This window comes from Mus caroli, unplaced genomic scaffold, assembly GCF_978045245.1.
Source record: "Mus caroli unplaced genomic scaffold, Mus_caroli_1 scaffold_11, whole genome shotgun sequence".
Lineage (NCBI taxonomy): Eukaryota > Metazoa > Chordata > Mammalia > Rodentia > Muridae > Mus > Mus caroli.
The window spans coordinates 42,716,960-42,734,681 of record NW_028227266.1 but is presented as its reverse complement, the minus strand read 5'-3'; the positions used below and the strand labels follow the sequence as shown (position 1 = coordinate 42,734,681).

The 17,722-nt window shown below is 44.1% G+C and overlaps 1 protein-coding gene across 8 annotated transcripts in view; it reads left to right on the top strand.

Moving 5' to 3' along the window:
- Positions 1-17,722, top strand: part of Kmt2a (lysine methyltransferase 2A) — a 77,290-nt gene that overhangs the window by 26,061 nt on the left and 33,507 nt on the right. For 6 of the 8 annotated variants that reach the window (XR_015048941.1, XM_029481723.1, XM_029481722.1 and 3 more), the window contains 9 exons: positions 2,830-2,899; positions 5,719-8,369; positions 8,742-8,919; positions 10,112-10,346; positions 12,477-12,541; positions 12,986-13,369; positions 13,519-13,592; positions 14,207-14,338; positions 14,819-14,932. Coding sequence is in view for 7 of the 8 variants with exons in the window: in XM_029481723.1 (XP_029337583.1) it covers positions 2,830-2,899; positions 5,719-8,369; positions 8,742-8,919; positions 10,112-10,346; positions 12,477-12,541; positions 12,986-13,369; positions 13,519-13,592; positions 14,207-14,338; positions 14,819-14,932 (3,903 nt within the window). In the remaining variant the exon portion in view is untranslated. The remainder of the gene's footprint in view (positions 1-2,829; positions 2,900-5,718; positions 8,370-8,741; positions 8,920-10,111; positions 10,347-12,476; positions 12,542-12,985; positions 13,370-13,518; positions 13,593-14,206; positions 14,339-14,818; positions 14,933-17,722) is intronic. The other 2 variants (XM_085844596.1, XM_085844597.1) reach the window with 2 other exon arrangements.

Genomic DNA, 17,722 nt, shown 5'->3' with positions numbered 1-17,722 from the left:
GCTAGGATTAAGGGCATGTGCCACCATGCCAGCAGCACAGCCCTTTTGACTACACATTCTTTTCTTGTTCAAATCTTATTCTGAGACAAATGTTTCCTATCAGTTTAGAAAATACTTGGAAAAACTCTGAACATTGACAGTTGAATGACTGCCTGAGAGCTCAGTGGGGCCCGCACTGTCCTGTAGGACTTTACAGTTAGGAGTGTACAGACAGGCTTTGGGAACATTTGCAGTACCCATGGTGACCCACTACAGTTGCTGACAGTGAGCACTATGGTATTCATCTCTTTTCCATGAAAACAAATAAATATCTCACCTGTTCACGTATAGTTGCTTGCACTGAGCTTGGAGTATAAGACTCATGCAGTTAGGGGTGTGGCCTGCTGGGTGCATTTGGCAATATGCAGACACTGTGAAATACACGGATTGGCAGGGTGTTAGATGAGCCTGATGTAAACAAAGAACAGATGGACCAGAAGCTTGAAGGATCTGAAAATGGGTGTTTTGTGGCTTTAGTTGTAGAATAGATAGTTTTGTTCTGTGGGTACTTTATTTGAACCCTTCAATTATTTATAGGTTTAATTTAACTATTGTGGTATTGAAGAGATTACAACAGCAATAACTGCACTCACTTTAAACATAGGTTCCTTGATTGTTACCTGTTATGTGTGTGATCTTGGGCAGGTCATTTGGCTAGACTTTTGGTCTTCAACTACAACCCTAATAAAAGTAATAGGAATATGCATGTTGCTTTTAGAAGTGATTTTTATATAAATGGTCTGCTTCCCTTTCTCAGTGCTCAATAAGAAAAGAAATGGAGGGAGAAAGTGACTTGTCAACACTTACATAGCCTGAGAATAGCAGAGCTGAGTCCTAAAGGGTTTCTTTGTGTATCTCTGTCTGTTCTGGAGCTCGATCTGTAGACCAGGCTGGCCTTGAACTCATGGAAATTCACCTGCCTCTACCTGGGATTATCATCTTTCTCTCTTTTAAAATTTTTTTTTATTTCAAGTTTTTTTCTAATTAGATATTTTCTTCATTTACATTCCAAATGCTATCCCCTTTCTTAGTTTCCTCTCCGAAAGTCCCCTATACCCTCCTCCCGCCCTCATCTTTCTTTAAGTACTTCCTTCTTTATTTTATTTGTGTGTATATAGATATTTTGCCTGCACTTACGTTTGTGTACTGTGTACTGCTCTGGTGCTCTGAGAGGCTGAAGAGAGCATCAGACCCCTTGGAACTAAAGTTTTAGGTGGCTGAGTCACCGAGTGGGTGCTAGGAATGAAAACCGAGCCCAGGGGCTGGAGAGATGGCTCAGCGGTTAAGAGCACTGATTGCCCTTCCAGAGGTCCCCAGTTCAATTCCCAGCAACCACATGGTGGCTCACAACCACCCATAATGAGATCTGACGCCCTCTTCTGGTGTGTCTGAAGACAGCTATGGTGTACTCATATAAATAAAATAAATCTTTAACAAAGAGAGAGAGAGAGAGAGAGAGAGAGAGAGGAAGGAAGGAAGGAAGGAAGGAAGGAAGGAAGGAAGGAAGGAATGAAGAAAGAGAGAGAGAAAGAGAGAGAGAAAGAAAGAAAGAAAGAAAGAAAGAAAGAAAGAAAGAAAGAAAGAAAGAAAACTGAGCCCTCTAGAGATCAGCCACTGCTCCTAACAGATGAGACTTTTAAAATACCTTTTCACCTTAGTCTCAGAGGGAAAAATGCTGCCTACAGCCTTTAAGAGTTGAACTGCTGATTTGTCTAAAATGTTTCATGTGCTTGGTAAGTGGTTAAGGGCCTTGTTAGCACCTGGCTCTAGTTTTAAACTGAGGAAGAGCTCTTCAGTGGGAGTGCACTCCTGTTGTCCTGGCGCTGTCCACAGGAGGAAACTTTGGAGACTTTAAATGTTGGGACACAGCTGGGGATTTACCAGACTCTGGGATCGTGCTGTTTGTTTGTGGAATCTGAAATATTCTCTCCCCTCGCGCCTGCCCCCCCCCTCTGTTTCTCCCCCTCCCTCTCCTCCTCCCTCTCTCTGTCTTTCTAGAAAGAACTTTTTTCTGATTCAGTAAATTCATACAATCAGATGTTTCAATAGACTTTTTCTTGAGAACTTGTCCAAAATAGCCTAAATGATTCTTAGTATTTTTAAGGTAGGTTAAAAGTTAAAGGTAAGGAGAGTTTTTGCTTTTGTTTTCTCTAAGCAGAATTGGCAATAAGAGGTTTTCCTGTCACCGTGTGTGGTCAGTTTATGATTCCTGTTGCCATCACTACTGCCCACCATTACATCTCTTACCACAGGGCATTTTAAGGTGGTACCATAAAATGCACGTTGAGACTCTCCAATCTCAGATGTACAGAAATCACATCTGAATAGCTGCTCCTGCATTAAGGAGCTGACAGTTAAGGCACTTACAGTCTCTGATATTTAGCAGGCAAGAGACCATTATAGGGTTATGTTATTATTCCCTATATGTCTGTAGCTATAAGGACTTGTTATATTTGTGGCTGTGTATTTTTTATACTGATTTGCTTATTTGTATTAAAATTATCTTTGAAAGGTTTGGACCTGTATCTATAGTTTGAAATTCAGGACTATCCCTTATCTAATGCTCACCAGAGATAAGCTTTCTATGCGTTGTTGAGTGATTGCACAGCTACTATGTGTAATCTGTGTACTCTGTGACTGAGGCCGTGACTTTATAGACTGTTTGGATACTGATGACTGGGATGCACACACCAACTTTCCAATGCATTTGTTTCATCTAGGCCTTTCCTTTGGATTTATTCACATTTATGTTTTTGTTTCTGATTTTAAAATAATTTTCCTTTGTTGTAGGATGAGCAGTTCTTAGGTTTTGGCTCAGATGAAGAAGTCAGAGTGCGAAGCCCCACAAGGTCTCCTTCAGGTATGGCCAATGAAGCATGTGTCACAGATCTGCATTCTGTCTGTTAGGAGAGTGTGGCTTCCTCCTGCCTTGTTGTGAGTAAGGATGATTGCAGCCCAGGCTAGGAAACTGTGAGCTAGACTGGGCCGACTGGTTCCTGCTGCCTGTGCTTGTAAATTCTTCACTCTGTGTTCCTGGGTAATACTTGGGCATGGGAAGTAGGTTTCTACAGAATGATTTTGGGAAATTTGGTTAAATTTATTGTGTTCTATTCTGTAGTAGTATTTATGCTTGTGTGTGTGTGTGGGGGGGAGGAATTGGCTCTTGTTTTTTGGTAGATGAAATTTAATGTTTTATTGTCAAAGAACCAGAAACATGTTGACACTATATGATACCATTTTACCTAACCCTTAAAAGGCTGTACTAAAATAAAGAAACTGAAAATTATGCGGATGTTTCCAGTTATTAGCATTGTTTATCAGTGTTCTCAACAAAATTCTAGACCTACAAGCAGTTTCCTAAGATAGTCAGTGGACTTTACCTTTATTAGCTTGGATCACTGAGCTGGAGGAAAGACTTGAGGCTCTGTTGATGGGAAACCCACTCCTCATCTTGTCAGTATCTAGACTTCTAGTAAGGTTTTGTTTATGTGGATAAACAGACTAGTAAAATATTCTATTGTTAGATGTTTTTATTCTGTTTAGTTTGTGATGGTTGCTGACATTTGGGTCTCATTTGGAAGTCATTAAGTATTATGTAGTAATCCAATTAAACACCCAAGCTGATAACTTTTGTGTGCCCAGTGATGGTATTCCTGCCTGGTTACTGGTACCAGTCAGTATCTGAGGCCCTGTTTTTTAGATGGTAGCAGTGGTTTCTTTAAGAGATGATGGAATCTAAGTCTCTGTAGAAGATTCTTACTCTAACTCTTCATTTACAGTTGATAAAAATGAGGACAGGGCTTTGAGCCAGTGTGCGCCTCGAGTGTAAGAAGCTAGGCAGCCGAGTAAGGACCCTTCTCTGCTCTGCTTTTTCTACTTGCCTGTGAAAGCTTCTTTTAAAAAGTGATATAGAAGTGGTTTCAGGGTTGCTGAACGAGTCTGGCAGCCCCGTGAAATGCCCCACGGTGTTCAGGAGTCGAGTCTACAGCCTCAGGGAGGCTTTTCTGGCATCAGTTTACCTTAACTGTCGTGCTTGTTATCTGGCTATGTATTGCTTAGATGAAGTGTTATCTACTGTCTTATAGTCCAGTGCTTTGGTTATAATTAGTATACATTGAGAATTGATTTGTAAACTCTTAATCTGTTAAGGGGAATTGCCTATGCTACTTGGTAAGTACTGCACTTGTGTTTCAGGTTCAGCCACTGGACCTGGTGGGTTTCTGTTGTGTTGCCAAGCAGCTCCACAGCACAGATGTTCATAGTGTCGGAAAGCTCTTTTGATGCCTAGGAAGGGCGAGAAGGTTGTACTATATAACACTGAGAAGCTAAGGAAGAATTTAAAAAACAAACAAAAGCCAAACCATAGGGATTTTTTGGAGTCAGGGTCTTACTTTGTAGCCCAGGTTGGCATAGAACTCACTGAGTAGCCCTGGCAAGTCCTGGGGTCACAAGTGTAAGTGTGAGCCATCATGCCTGGCTGCTGGAGCCAGTTCTTAGTGCATTTTCAGTGCAAGCTGTTAGGTGTTAGGGGAAGTTGTGCTCCTTAGCTGTCTTCATAGTAGCAGGCTGGACATCTTTATAATTTTGGAGATTCCTGTGTGTAAGATCTCAATATGTAGCCCTGGCTAGAACTCCATAGGCAGACCAGGATGACCTTGAACTTGTGGGTAGTTTCCTGCCTCTGCCTCCTTAGTGTTGGGTTTCCAGGTGTGCTCCATCACACCTAGCTTTCTCTTTTATCTGAAATAGCAGTGATCTGTCTTCATAAATTGTTGATTTGACCTTCACATCAGCTGGGGCTAAATCTTTCTGTATCTTGGGACTAACTAGTTTGAGAAGCCTTAGCAAAGCATAGACTAAGGCGCACATCACACAAGCCACTGACTGCTTTTGTAAGCTCTCGTGCTCCGTGCTGGTGATTGTGCCGATGTCTTGTGAGTAGGCATTTTTCTGAAGTAAGCCTTTCTTAGTTTACTCTACCAGAACCAATTGAAAATACAGGATGCTAAGCTGCCCGGGAAGGCGCCTCTTTGCATGAAAATTGATATTGTTCAGATTTATTCAAAGTCAGTTACAGATTGAAGAGTTGGAATGTCCATTGTCATCTTGGTTGAGTTGGTGTTTTTCTTGTGTGTGCTTTTGTTTAGGTGTGGTTGCTCTGTTTTGTTTTGAGATCAGGTTTTTCTGTGTAGCTCAAGGCTAACCTCAGACTTGTCAGCCTTTCTGTCTTAGCCTCCTGAGCTCCATTCTCGGCTTTTGAAATATGTTCTGAACTGCCACTCTTTGTGAATGAACTGAACAATGTATTACAGATTTTAAAAAAATGGTTATTTTATTTATTTGTTTGTTTGTTTATTTATTTTTAATTTTAGAAAAGGAATAAAAATCTTGCTCATCTGAGGAGCAGAAATTTCTGTTTTCTAGGTCACTTCAATTGAAAACCTTATTTTGATTTTTATGTCAAAAAAGTAATTAGATTTTTTTTCAGGTGGGGTGTTACTGTGTCATTGAGGTAAATATTTGGTGAGAAGAAATTAAGCACAATTAAGATGTAGCATTGACTCAGTAGTCCCAATGAGCTCGCTACAAAATGGCCTGTGCTAAATTATATTCAGCTTATCTAAGACCTGAACTACACAGCTAAATATATGCTCTTCATTGTTTAATTTCCACACACAGTTAAAGCTAGTCCTCGAAAACCTCGCGGGAGACCTAGAAGTGGCTCTGACCGGAACCCAGCCATCCTCTCAGACCCGTCTGTGTTTTCCCCTCTAAACAAATCAGAGACCAAATCTGCAGATAAAATCAAGAAGAAAGATTCTAAGAGCATAGAAAAGAAGAGAGGAAGACCTCCTACCTTCCCTGGGGTAAAAATCAAAATCACACATGGAAAGGACATTGCAGAGTTAACACAAGGAAGCAGAGAGGATAGCCTGAAAAAAGTTAAACGGACCCCTTCTGCTATGTTCCAGCAAGCCACAAAGATTAAAAAGTTAAGAGCAGGTAAACTGTCTCCTCTCAAGTCTAAGTTTAAGACAGGGAAGCTCCAAATAGGAAGGAAGGGGGTGCAGATTGTAAGACGGCGAGGAAGGCCTCCATCCACAGAACGGATAAAGACCCCTTCAGGTCTTCTCATTAATTCTGAACTGGAAAAGCCTCAGAAGGTCCGGAAAGACAAGGAAGGAACACCCCCTCTCACAAAAGAAGATAAGACAGTTGTCAGACAAAGCCCTCGAAGGATTAAACCGGTCAGGATTATTCCTTCTTGTAAAAGGACAGATGCCACAATTGCTAAGCAACTCCTGCAGAGGGCAAAGAAGGGGGCGCAGAAGAAAATTGAGAAAGAAGCGGCTCAGCTGCAGGGAAGGAAGGTGAAGACGCAGGTCAAGAATATCCGACAGTTCATCATGCCTGTGGTCAGCGCCATCTCCTCCAGGATCATCAAGACTCCCCGACGGTTCATAGAGGACGAGGATTATGACCCTCCAATTAAGATCGCACGCCTAGAATCTACCCCAAACAGCAGATTCAGCGCCACGTCCTGTGGATCCTCTGAGAAGTCCAGTGCCGCCTCCCAGCACTCCTCTCAGATGTCTTCAGACTCCTCCCGATCCAGCAGCCCCAGTATCGATACCACCTCAGAATCTCAGGCCTCTGAAGAGATCCAGGCACTTCCCGAGGAGCGCAGTAATACCCCTGAAGTTCATACTCCACTGCCTATTTCCCAGTCCCCAGAAAATGAGAGTAATGATAGGAGAAGCAGACGGTATTCGATGTCTGAGAGAAGCTTTGGATCTAGAGCAACTAAAAAATTACCAACTCTACAAAGTGCCCCCCAGCAGCAGACCTCCTCCTCGCCACCTCCGCCTCTGCTCACCCCTCCCCCTCCACTGCAGCCAGCCTCCGGCATCTCTGACCACACACCTTGGCTTATGCCTCCCACCATCCCCTTAGCATCACCATTCCTGCCTGCTTCTGCTGCTCCCATGCAAGGGAAGCGGAAATCTATTTTGCGGGAGCCAACATTTAGGTGGACTTCTTTAAAACATTCGAGGTCAGAGCCACAGTACTTTTCCTCAGCAAAGTATGCCAAAGAAGGTCTGATTCGCAAACCAATATTTGATAACTTCCGACCCCCTCCGCTGACTCCCGAGGATGTCGGCTTTGCTTCTGGTTTTTCTGCATCTGGTACTGCCGCTTCGGCCCGGTTGTTTTCACCACTCCATTCTGGAACAAGGTTTGATATTCATAAAAGGAGCCCCATTCTGAGAGCTCCCAGATTTACTCCAAGTGAGGCACACTCTAGAATATTTGAGTCTGTGACCTTGCCTAGTAATCGGACTTCTTCTGGAGCGTCCTCTTCGGGAGTATCTAATAGAAAAAGGAAAAGGAAAGTGTTTAGTCCGATTCGGTCTGAACCAAGATCACCTTCTCACTCCATGAGGACAAGAAGCGGAAGGCTTAGCACCTCTGAGCTGTCACCTCTCACTCCCCCGTCTTCTGTCTCCTCCTCATTAAGCATTCCCGTTAGTCCTCTTGCCGCTAGTGCCTTAAACCCAACTTTTACTTTTCCTTCTCATTCCCTAACTCAGTCTGGGGAATCTACAGAGAAAAATCAGAGAGCAAGGAAGCAGACTAGTGCTCCGGCAGAGCCATTTTCGTCAAATAGCCCTGCTCTCTTCCCATGGTTCACCCCAGGCTCTCAGACCGAGAAGGGGAGAAAGAAAGACACAGCCCCGGAGGAGCTGTCCAAAGATCGCGATGCTGACAAGAGCGTGGAGAAGGACAAGAGTAGAGAGAGAGACCGGGAGAGAGAGAAGGAGAATAAGCGGGAATCAAGGAAAGAGAAAAGGAAAAAGGGCTCAGACATTCAGAGTAGCTCTGCTTTGTATCCTGTGGGTCGGGTTTCCAAAGAGAAGGTTGCTGGAGAAGATGTTGGCACTTCATCTTCTGCCAAAAAAGCAACAGGGCGGAAGAAGTCTTCGTCACTTGATTCTGGGGCTGATGTTGCTCCTGTGACTCTTGGGGACACAACAGCTGTCAAAGCCAAAATTCTTATAAAGAAAGGGAGAGGAAATCTGGAAAAAAACAACTTGGACCTCGGCCCAGCTGCCCCATCCCTGGAGAAGGAGAGAACCCCCTGCCTTTCCGCTCCTTCATCTAGCACTGTTAAACACTCCACTTCCTCCATAGGCTCCATGTTGGCTCAGGCAGACAAGCTTCCAATGACTGACAAGAGGGTTGCCAGCCTCCTAAAAAAGGCCAAAGCCCAGCTCTGCAAGATTGAGAAGAGTAAGAGTCTCAAACAGACTGACCAGCCCAAAGCACAGGTACTCTTTCCTGCCTCACATGTTAAAGCCAGGTTCATGGAGCCCCGTCTTGGGGCAGGTTTGGGTTAGGCTAAATGTTTGAGCTGCATCAATTATAGGAGCTAGGCGGCGGGGTGTATGTGCAGTGGTCCTTCAAGGACCTGGAGCATTGTAAGAAGTAGAAAATTATGTTCTACAGCAACATAGAAGGGACAATATAGGTAGGGTGGAGGAGTAGTTGGTTTCCATATAGCGACCTAACGGCTAGGATTAGTTCCGAGTTGTATGCTTTGCCGATAGATTATAATACATTGATCAGGTATACTTCGGCTTCATTTCGTTGTAATTGCAACATGCATGATTGTCTTAATTTGTGGCTTATTTCATACTCAGGGTCAAGAAAGTGATTCATCAGAAACCTCTGTTCGAGGACCCCGGATTAAACATGTCTGCAGAAGAGCTGCTGTGGCCCTTGGCCGCAAACGAGCTGTGTTTCCTGATGACATGCCCACCTTGAGTGCCTTACCGTGGGAAGAACGAGAAAAAATTTTGTCTTCCATGGGGAATGATGGTAAATCAGGGAGGGCGACCTTGGAGCTTCGCTGTCGTTCTGCAGGTGCTGGTGGGCTAGTCACAGTTCCTTAGACCAAACAACAGACCAAAGCCAGATAGCTGCAGGGCGTTAAGTATATAAAGATTTTGTCAGAGGAAGGGCCACAGAAAGAAAAGGTACCCAGGGAAGACTTGTAAGCCATCAGATGCTGATGCGAGTGTGAGTCCTGAAAGGGAAGAAGAATGGGCAAAGCCTTCCTAGACTGCTGTGCAGTAGAAGAAAGGCTTGACAAGGCTGTCAGTCATTTCTTCTCTCAGAAACAATACTGACATCTGTCTTGGCCACACTAAGAACCTGCCTGGAGGCAGCTGTGCTGAGCGTGACCTCTCTGTACCAGTGGTTGTCGGGACACAGCAGTTGGAGCCCTTGTCTTTTACACTTCCTGGAATAGAGGTCTATGAAGCACTCTATGAATTAGGCTTTCAACTGCTTCTCTGAATAAAACACCATGGTCAAAAGCAACCGGGGAGGAAAGGGTTAATTTCATCTTATAACTCTTAGGTACCACGGAGTCACTGAGGAAAGCCAGGGCAGGAACTGAAGCTGAGAGCCTGGAGGACCACTGCCTACTGCCTCGATCCTCTCGGCTGTTAGCCTCTATTTCTTATACAACTCAGGACCACCTGTCCAGGGGTGGCACCAGTCATGATGGGCTGGGCCCCGACTCATCAGTCGCTTCTCAAGAAAATGCCCTACAAACTAGTCTGCAGGCAGAGGCATGCTTTCAATTGAGGTTCCTCTTCCCAGATAACTGTGGCTTGTGTCACGTTGACAAAAACAAAACAACCACCAGGATAGGCATGTCCTCATGACTGCCACCTGACTCTGCAGTGCTGGGTGCCTTCTCCTGATGGTTAGTCATCTAGAGAGCTCCCAGAAGCTCTCAGCTTGCTCTTGACTTGCAGGCAAGGTGTTTTGTTTTCGCACTGAGATTTTTGCTTTCATCAAGCTATCGGTTGAAGGTGTTGAAAAGCATTTAGATAATTATTTTGAACACCTCTGAGTTCTGTGTATGACTATATTGTAAATTCTTCTGTTTTGACTAGCAATCCAGGTGAGGTTTAATGTATCTAATGATACAAAGGGACTCTGAGGGTTTCTCAAGGTGTTAGAAATTCCCTTGGAACTAAAGATACGGTTTTCTTAACAGACAAGTCATCAGTTGCTGGCTCAGAAGATGCTGAGCCTCTTGCTCCTCCCATCAAACCAATTAAGCCTGTCACCAGAAACAAGGCACCTCAGGAGCCCCCGGTGAAGAAAGGGCGGCGATCAAGGCGGTGCGGACAATGTCCTGGCTGCCAGGTGCCTGAGGACTGTGGCATTTGCACTAATTGCCTGGACAAGCCCAAGTTTGGTGGCCGCAATATAAAGAAGCAATGCTGCAAGTGAGTGAGTCTTCCTCTGAGGCAGTGACCTCATGGTTTGTCACACGGGGTGACAACCTGGTGTGCTTGCACTGACCTGCTGGGTCTCTAAGTTAGATGCGGAGTTCACGTTTGTAACGAGATAAGGTCCGAGCTGAGTAAGTATTCTGTAGCCATGCCGTCTAGTGTAGGAGAGTCTCAGTAATGGAAACGTGCTTCCTGTGGTTAGTTCATGTGGCACCTAGTGGCCACACGTGGCCGTTGAGTACTTGACAAGTGCTCAGTGTGACTGAAGAACTACATGTTTTAAAATAAGTTTTAATTTTTTAACTTTAAATAGCTGCATGGACTAGTGACTATTATATTAGTGTAGGTTTGAATAGTCTCTTCTTAAAGAAAGACCCTCAGTCAAGTATACATTTGACTTTCTGACTTTTTTTTTTTTTTTTTTGCTTTTTGAGACAGGGTTTCTCTGTGTAGTCCTGGCTGTCCTGGAGCTCACTTTGTAGACCAGGCTGGCCTCGAACTCAGAAATCCGCCTGCCTCTGCCTCCCAAGTGCTAGGATTAAAGGCGTGCGCCACCACGCCCGGCTCCGACTTTCTGACTCTTTCAAAATATTTCCATTCATACGGGTTATTTTGTGGGTGGGGGTGGTCAGTGCTAGGGCTTGAACCCACACACATGCTAGTCCAGGGCTCTGCCATTGAGATACTCTCAGCCTGGCATAGGGAGGTTTTAAAGATATAAACTACTTTTTCAGTCAATTTTGGGGTACACTTTCTGCCATTTGGGATGATTTGTTTAAAATGTATTAGAATTATGTGAACAGTACTTCTGGCGACCAGGCTTCCTGAAAAGTGCCTGGCACTTTGATATTTACGAATGAGTGACATTAAAGTGATTAACATAAACTGTAGTTGAGAAATGCTCCATCATTCTCGCAGGGAATATGGTCTCTAGAAGACAGGAGGCAGTCCTAAGATGGGTGTGGGGGCTCATGCCTGTGACCCCAGCATAGGGAGCTTGAGGCAGGAAAACTGCTATGAGTTCAAGATTAACTTAGATTATACACTGAGACTATCTCAAAAAGACAAAATTCTGTGTTTTGGTTTCTGGATTTAAGCAGGAATTTCGGTTTGGGTATGTTAATGGCAAGTAGTAATTTAATTTGCATAATGTAAAAAAGGTGCCTAAGAGCAGGGCGTGGTGGCGCAAGCCTTTAATCCCAGCACTCGGGAGGCAGAGGCAGGCGGATTTCTGAGTTTGAGGCCAACCTGGTCTACAAAGTGAGATCCAGGACAGCCAGGGCTATACAGAGAAAAACCCTGTCTCGAAAAACCAAAAAATCAAAAAAGGTGCCTAAGCTACATTTTGAGGTGACAGTGTATTGAGTGTGAGCAAGGCATGTAGTTCACAGCGGACTTCCTGCCTTATACATGTGAGACCCGATGTTCACTCCCCAGTTCCAAAAATAGAACCTTTGTTTGGGGCCTGGAATTTATTCATTTGTGGAGTGATGAGGATGGATTTAGTACAGTTTGAATCAAATTAAGTTTAAATTTTGTAAAATTTAAACTATAGGGTAAAACATCATGAGATACACCTGTAATTTTCTAGTAGCAAAGGACTCAGTGAGTTTTAGTTACTGATGCGTGGACATGAATATTATATCTCATAAGAGAGCAGTAATTATTTGACAGTAAAAAATACTGATCATCATGTCTGGTGTCTACTCTGATGCCAGCACTTGAGAGGCAGAGGCAGGGGGATCAAGAGTTCAGGATCACTGCTACTGTATAGTGTAACCTGGGCTGTATGGGACACTGTCTCAAAGCAGGAAGGACAGAAGGCAGGCAGGAAGAGGGAGGGGTAATCTGTGTGGGGTACAAGTCCATATTAAATTACAAGAAATTTGAGTACCATTTCAAAGATTATATGACATTTGGTCCTTTTAGATCCTAAAGGTTGGTAAAGTTTTCAACCCAAGAATTTTAAAGGTTCAAACTAAACTGAACCCTAAGAAGTCCTTGTCCTGTCAAATGACCCTGGGTGGTGACCCACTGTTTTCTGCAGACACACAAGCAAGCATTTCTTTCATTTCTTCTCGTTTATATTCAGTTTGTCTTATGTTTTATCCTTTGTTACCCTAGGATGAGGAAATGTCAGAATCTGCAGTGGATGCCTTCCAAAGCCTCCCTTCAGAAGCAGACTAAAGGTAGTGGTGTGCGAGCTCCTTCCCGTGATGTCCCGTACCTTAATGTCATGCAGCCGTGTGCATTCAGTGTAAAGAGAATACTAGGTTTTTTTTGTTTGTGTTTTTCTTTTAAAGTACTGCTCTCTCCCGGGGAGTTGGTGGTTGTTGAAGCTGGATGATAGGTACATGGGGGTTCATTTGACTCTTTATTTTGGGGTATGTTTGAAATTTTCCATAATTAAGACACTTGTTTAAAATTCATGTAAAAATTATAGCTCTGCTCATTTGCTAGAACAATAAAATTTCCCTGTATTACCTGATCAACATGGCCTCAGCTTTGTGGAGACTGAGTACCTGCTTTGGCTGCAGGAGACTGGGACGAGACTCTTACAGAGCTCTTGTGCTTTTTCCTCCCATGGAAACTTTCCTCACTTATGCATTGATGATCATGTTTTGTTCTCCTAGCTGTGAAAAAGAAAGAGAAAAAGTCTAAGACCACTGAAAAGAAAGAGAGCAAAGAGAGCACTGTTGCGAAGAGCCCCTTGGAGCCTGTTCAGAAAGCTGCCCCGCCACCTCGGGAGGAGCCTGTCCCAAAGAAGAGCAGCAGCGAGCCTCCACCCCGAAAGCCTGTGGAAGAAAAGAGTGAAGAAGGGGGTGCCCCCGCGCCTGCCCCTGCGCCTGAACCCAAACAGGTCAGCGCGCCAGCATCCCGGAAGTCCAGCAAGCAGGTCTCCCAGCCAGCAGCAGTCGTCCCCCCTCAGCCTCCTAGCACAGCACCGCAGAAAAAAGAAGCTCCCAAGGCCATTCCAAGTGAGCCCAAGAAAAAGCAACCTCCACCCCCAGAACCAGGTGAGTGCCGGACAGTGGCAGAACAGAAAGCCGGATTGGTTGTGTCACCTTGAAGTCTAGAAGACAGTCTGTGTGGCCCTCTCACAGGCCAGTCAGTCTGAAAGTACTCATTCCCAGCATCTGACCAAAATCTCTTTTGAATCCTTTAGGGCCAGAGCAAAGCAAGCAGAAAAAAGTGGCCCCCCGCCCAAGTATCCCTGTAAAACAAAAACCAAAGGACAAGGTGAGCGGGCAGCTGGCTGCGCCTTTTTAGGGATGCATTTGTTCTGGTCTGTGCCGGGAACCTTGGCCCGAATGAAACTGTCCCCCTGCTTCTCTGGAGATGGCAGTGGGGTCTCCCAAAATCCAGGTGTAAGCTTTTGCCCCTCTTGGTTGGTTGGTGGTTTGTTTTCTGGTCTCTTAGCTTTGTTGACTTGCCTTCATTGTGGCCTGGTATGCTGTAGTCTAGCCGCAGCTTACTCTGACAGCATCTGGCATGGTTTCTGCCCTCTGTATACATGTTATCTATGTATATATGTTAATAACATTTGTCTACAAAAGCAGCCCGTACCTGTGCACACTGTTTCTGTTCTGGATGGAGACAGAATTTTAGACTTTTCTGAAGATTACATTTCCTCTATTTTGAGACAGGGTCGCACTCTGTACATCAAGCTGGCCTTGAACTTCCAGCATCCTCCTATTTCCCCATCCAGTGTGACCCATCACACTTAGCTCCCTCTCCTTCTATAGGATTCTTACTCTGAAAAATGTTTCCATGTCTAAAAATAGGCATTTGTATTCTCCCCTCTTGCAATATGAGGGCAAGTCATTGTTTTCTACATTCATCTTCTATCTCAGGAGAAGCCACCTCCAGTAAGTAAACAAGAGAATGCAGGCACTTTGAACATCCTCAACCCACTCTCGAATGGCATCAGTTCTAAGCAGAAAATCCCAGCAGATGGAGTCCACAGGATCAGAGTGGACTTTAAGGTAAAAGTCTTTAGTGATCATGCCTTTATTGAACATTATGACCTTTAAAGAAAAGGTGAGCGTTCAAAGGGAAACAGCGCCCACTAGAGGAATGAATAAGAACTCCAGCTAACAGGCAGGTTCAGGTACCTGAAAGCCTAGTTAGCCTGAGGCCCGTTTGTGAACTGGTGGGAAAGCACAGGCATCCTGAGCAGCATCCAGGAAGAGAATTATTTCAAACTCATGTTACCCGAATCAGCAAAGCACAGTGCATTCAGACTCGGTGTATCTTTGCAACTGTTTACATAGCGTCCCACCAGTAGTGGGCTTTCAACAGATAGTTTGCGTCTAAGTTTATAGTGCTTTAAAGCAGCGCTTGCTCATGTTTGGACTAGTGGCTGTGAATGCTCCTGGCATTCTGTGGACTCTGTGTTTCTGCTGTTTGTCCTGGTTTTGACACTTCGAAGCTTTCATAAGTGATCTTTGTCTCTTTCCCCACAGGAAGACTGTGAAGCAGAAAATGTGTGGGAGATGGGAGGCTTAGGGATCCTGACCTCTGTCCCCATAACACCCAGGGTAGTGTGCTTTCTCTGTGCCAGCAGTGGGCATGTAGAGGTAAGGCGCCTGCTTCTCTGTCCCCTCTGTGGTGATGCCACTGTGCTGTGCTCTTCTTGTTGGCAGTTAGCAGCTAGCTCTGTCTTCTGCTAAGCCGGCTACTTAGTGGTTTTTTTTTTTAAAGATTTCTTTATATTATGTATGTGAGTACACTGTCACTCTCTTCAGACGCACCAGAAGAGGGCATCGGATCTCATTGCGGATGGTTGTGAGCCACCTTGTGGTTGCTGGGAGTTGAACTCAGGACCTCTGGAAGAGCAGTCAGTGCTCTTAACTACTGAGCCATCTCTCCAGCCCCTGAGTATTTTTTTTAGATTTTAGAAATTTTAAGATGGAATCTAGTAGTAAATATTTTCATCTCTTTAATTTAGTCTTTATTATAGAGTTCTTACTTTGCTCTTAGAACAAAAAGGGTTGCTGTTGGTTTTTATATTGAATACCTATGAGTATAAAAAGCTCTTAGCAATTATTAAGAAGTAGAAAAATTAGCCAGGCATGGTGGCGCACGCCTTTAATCCCAGCACTTGGGAGGCAGAGGCAGGCAGATTTCTAAGTTCGAGGCCAGCCCGGTCTACAGAGTGAGTTCCAGGACAGCCAGAGCTACACAGAGAAACCTTGTCTCAAAAAACCAAAAAAAAAAAAAAAGTAGAAAAATACACAGCAGAAAATGTGCAAAAGAGAGATAGATTATTTAAAAATGACAAATAAGTCCATATGGTGGGATGGTCATTAGCCCCCAGTGACCAAGCACTGACAGTTAAAGAGGGATGCAGGTGCAGGTGTGCTGGCATTATTACCCTTAATCCAGCACTCAGATACAGAGACAGGTGGATATCTGTGAGTTCATGGCTAGCCTGGTCAACAAAGTGAGCTCTAAGACAATCAGAGCTGCAGAGAGAGACCATGAAACAACAACAACAAAAAATTGTACAGAAAGATTTCCCAATAGAAGAAATATAGTTAGTGGTCTTATCTTTTGGGTGAGTTGTTTGGAAATGGTGTTTATTTTATTTTTTTTAAGAATTACTATATATTATATATATAATTAATATATATGTGTGTGTATGTGTATGTATAAATGTATATGTATATGTATGTATGTATGTATGTATGTATGTATGTAACTGTAGCTATCTTCACACACACCAGAAGAGGGCATCATTACAAATGGTTATAAGTCACCTTGTGGTTGCTAGGAATTGAACTCAGGACCTCTGGAAGAGCAGTCAGTGCTCTTAACTGCTGAGCCATCTCTCCGGTCCAAATGGTGTTTACTTGTAGAATGGCGCATTCTTTAACCCTATTGCATGCTAGGTACTTATTTTTAAAGTAATTAGATAAATTGCCAGGTATGTATATATAATAAAATTATTATTTTGTGTGTGGATGATTTGGCTGCATGTCGTATGTGCACCATGTGCATGCCTACTGCCTTCAGGAGTCAGAAGAGGGATTGGATCCCCTGCTACTGGAGTTACAGACACTTGGGAGCCTATATTTGGGACCTGGGAATCAAACTTGGCTCCTGTGCAAGAGCAGTCTGTGTCCTTAGCCACTCAGCCATCTCTCTAGCTCCAGTATTTAAAACTCAAGAGTTTAAATTAGTGTAGAGCCCTGGCTAAAGACGTAGGGCTTGCATATAATGGCAAATGTGATAGTATAGTTTGATGTTAATAGACCCATAACATCACTGGTTAGAAATATCAGATTGCAAAATATCCATAAAGCATGATTATATTTGATTGGATGAATATTTTAAAGTATGTAGTCTCTGCATGCTGGCTTATATCCTTAGGAGTCTGAGGCAAAAAGATTGTTATTTGAGGTCAGCCTAAGGTACACAATGAGTCCCTGCATAGCTCAGTGGTAAAGCATTTGCCTCCCATGTGCAAGGTCTTGCCTTCAATCCCTAGCACAGACAACCACTGAGTTGCTCCCTGTATTCACTGTTTAAGAAGATAGTTTCTTAGAGCCTGTGTGAACCTAAGTGCTTTAAGTGCTAAGGCTGCTTCAGACATAACAGAGACTGAGACTATTCAGTCTGCAAATGCCTGGTGACTACTCCAAGTCTACCTTCATAATCAAGTGCTTTGCCTCCCAGCATGCCCCACCCACAAGGAAATGCTTTTTTTATACCTCAGTCTTCAGTTTCTATGAGTAAGCAGATTTGGAGGAGGAGGGCTGTGCATAGCAATCTCAGAATTCCTTATTTAAGAAAGTATTGGGAGCTGGTTGTTACAATGCACGCCTTTAGTACCAGCACTGGGGAGGCAAAGGCAGGCAGATGTCTGTGAGTTTGGGGCCAGCCTCATCTACAAAGTGGCATTCAGGACAGCCAGGGCTGCACAGACAAACCCTGCTTGCAAAACCATAAAATAAAAAGAAAATGGAGTGAAAGAGCCAACACATGACACAGCTTTCACCACCACATTCGGGAGGCAGAGGGTCCTTGGGAACTCCAGCCTAGCCAGAGCCACGTAGGAAGACCCTGACTAAAGGAAAGAGAGAATTGGGGCCGAGAGCAGCTCAGTGTGAAGAGACTGGCTGTGCTTCCGAGGACCCAGGTTCAGGTCCCACCCCACATCCGGTGGTTCACTGCAACTCCAGCTCAAGGGATCCAGTTCCAAGCCTGGCCTTTGCTGCTGTCCCACACACATTGAGGATAATACACATAAATAAAATTAGAAATAAGTCTTTAAAAAGAATCAGAGTGCCCAGCACAGTGTGCACTATACTACTACTAATTGTGACCACTGTTTGAGGAATTTTCCATTAAGTCTTTTTTATGGT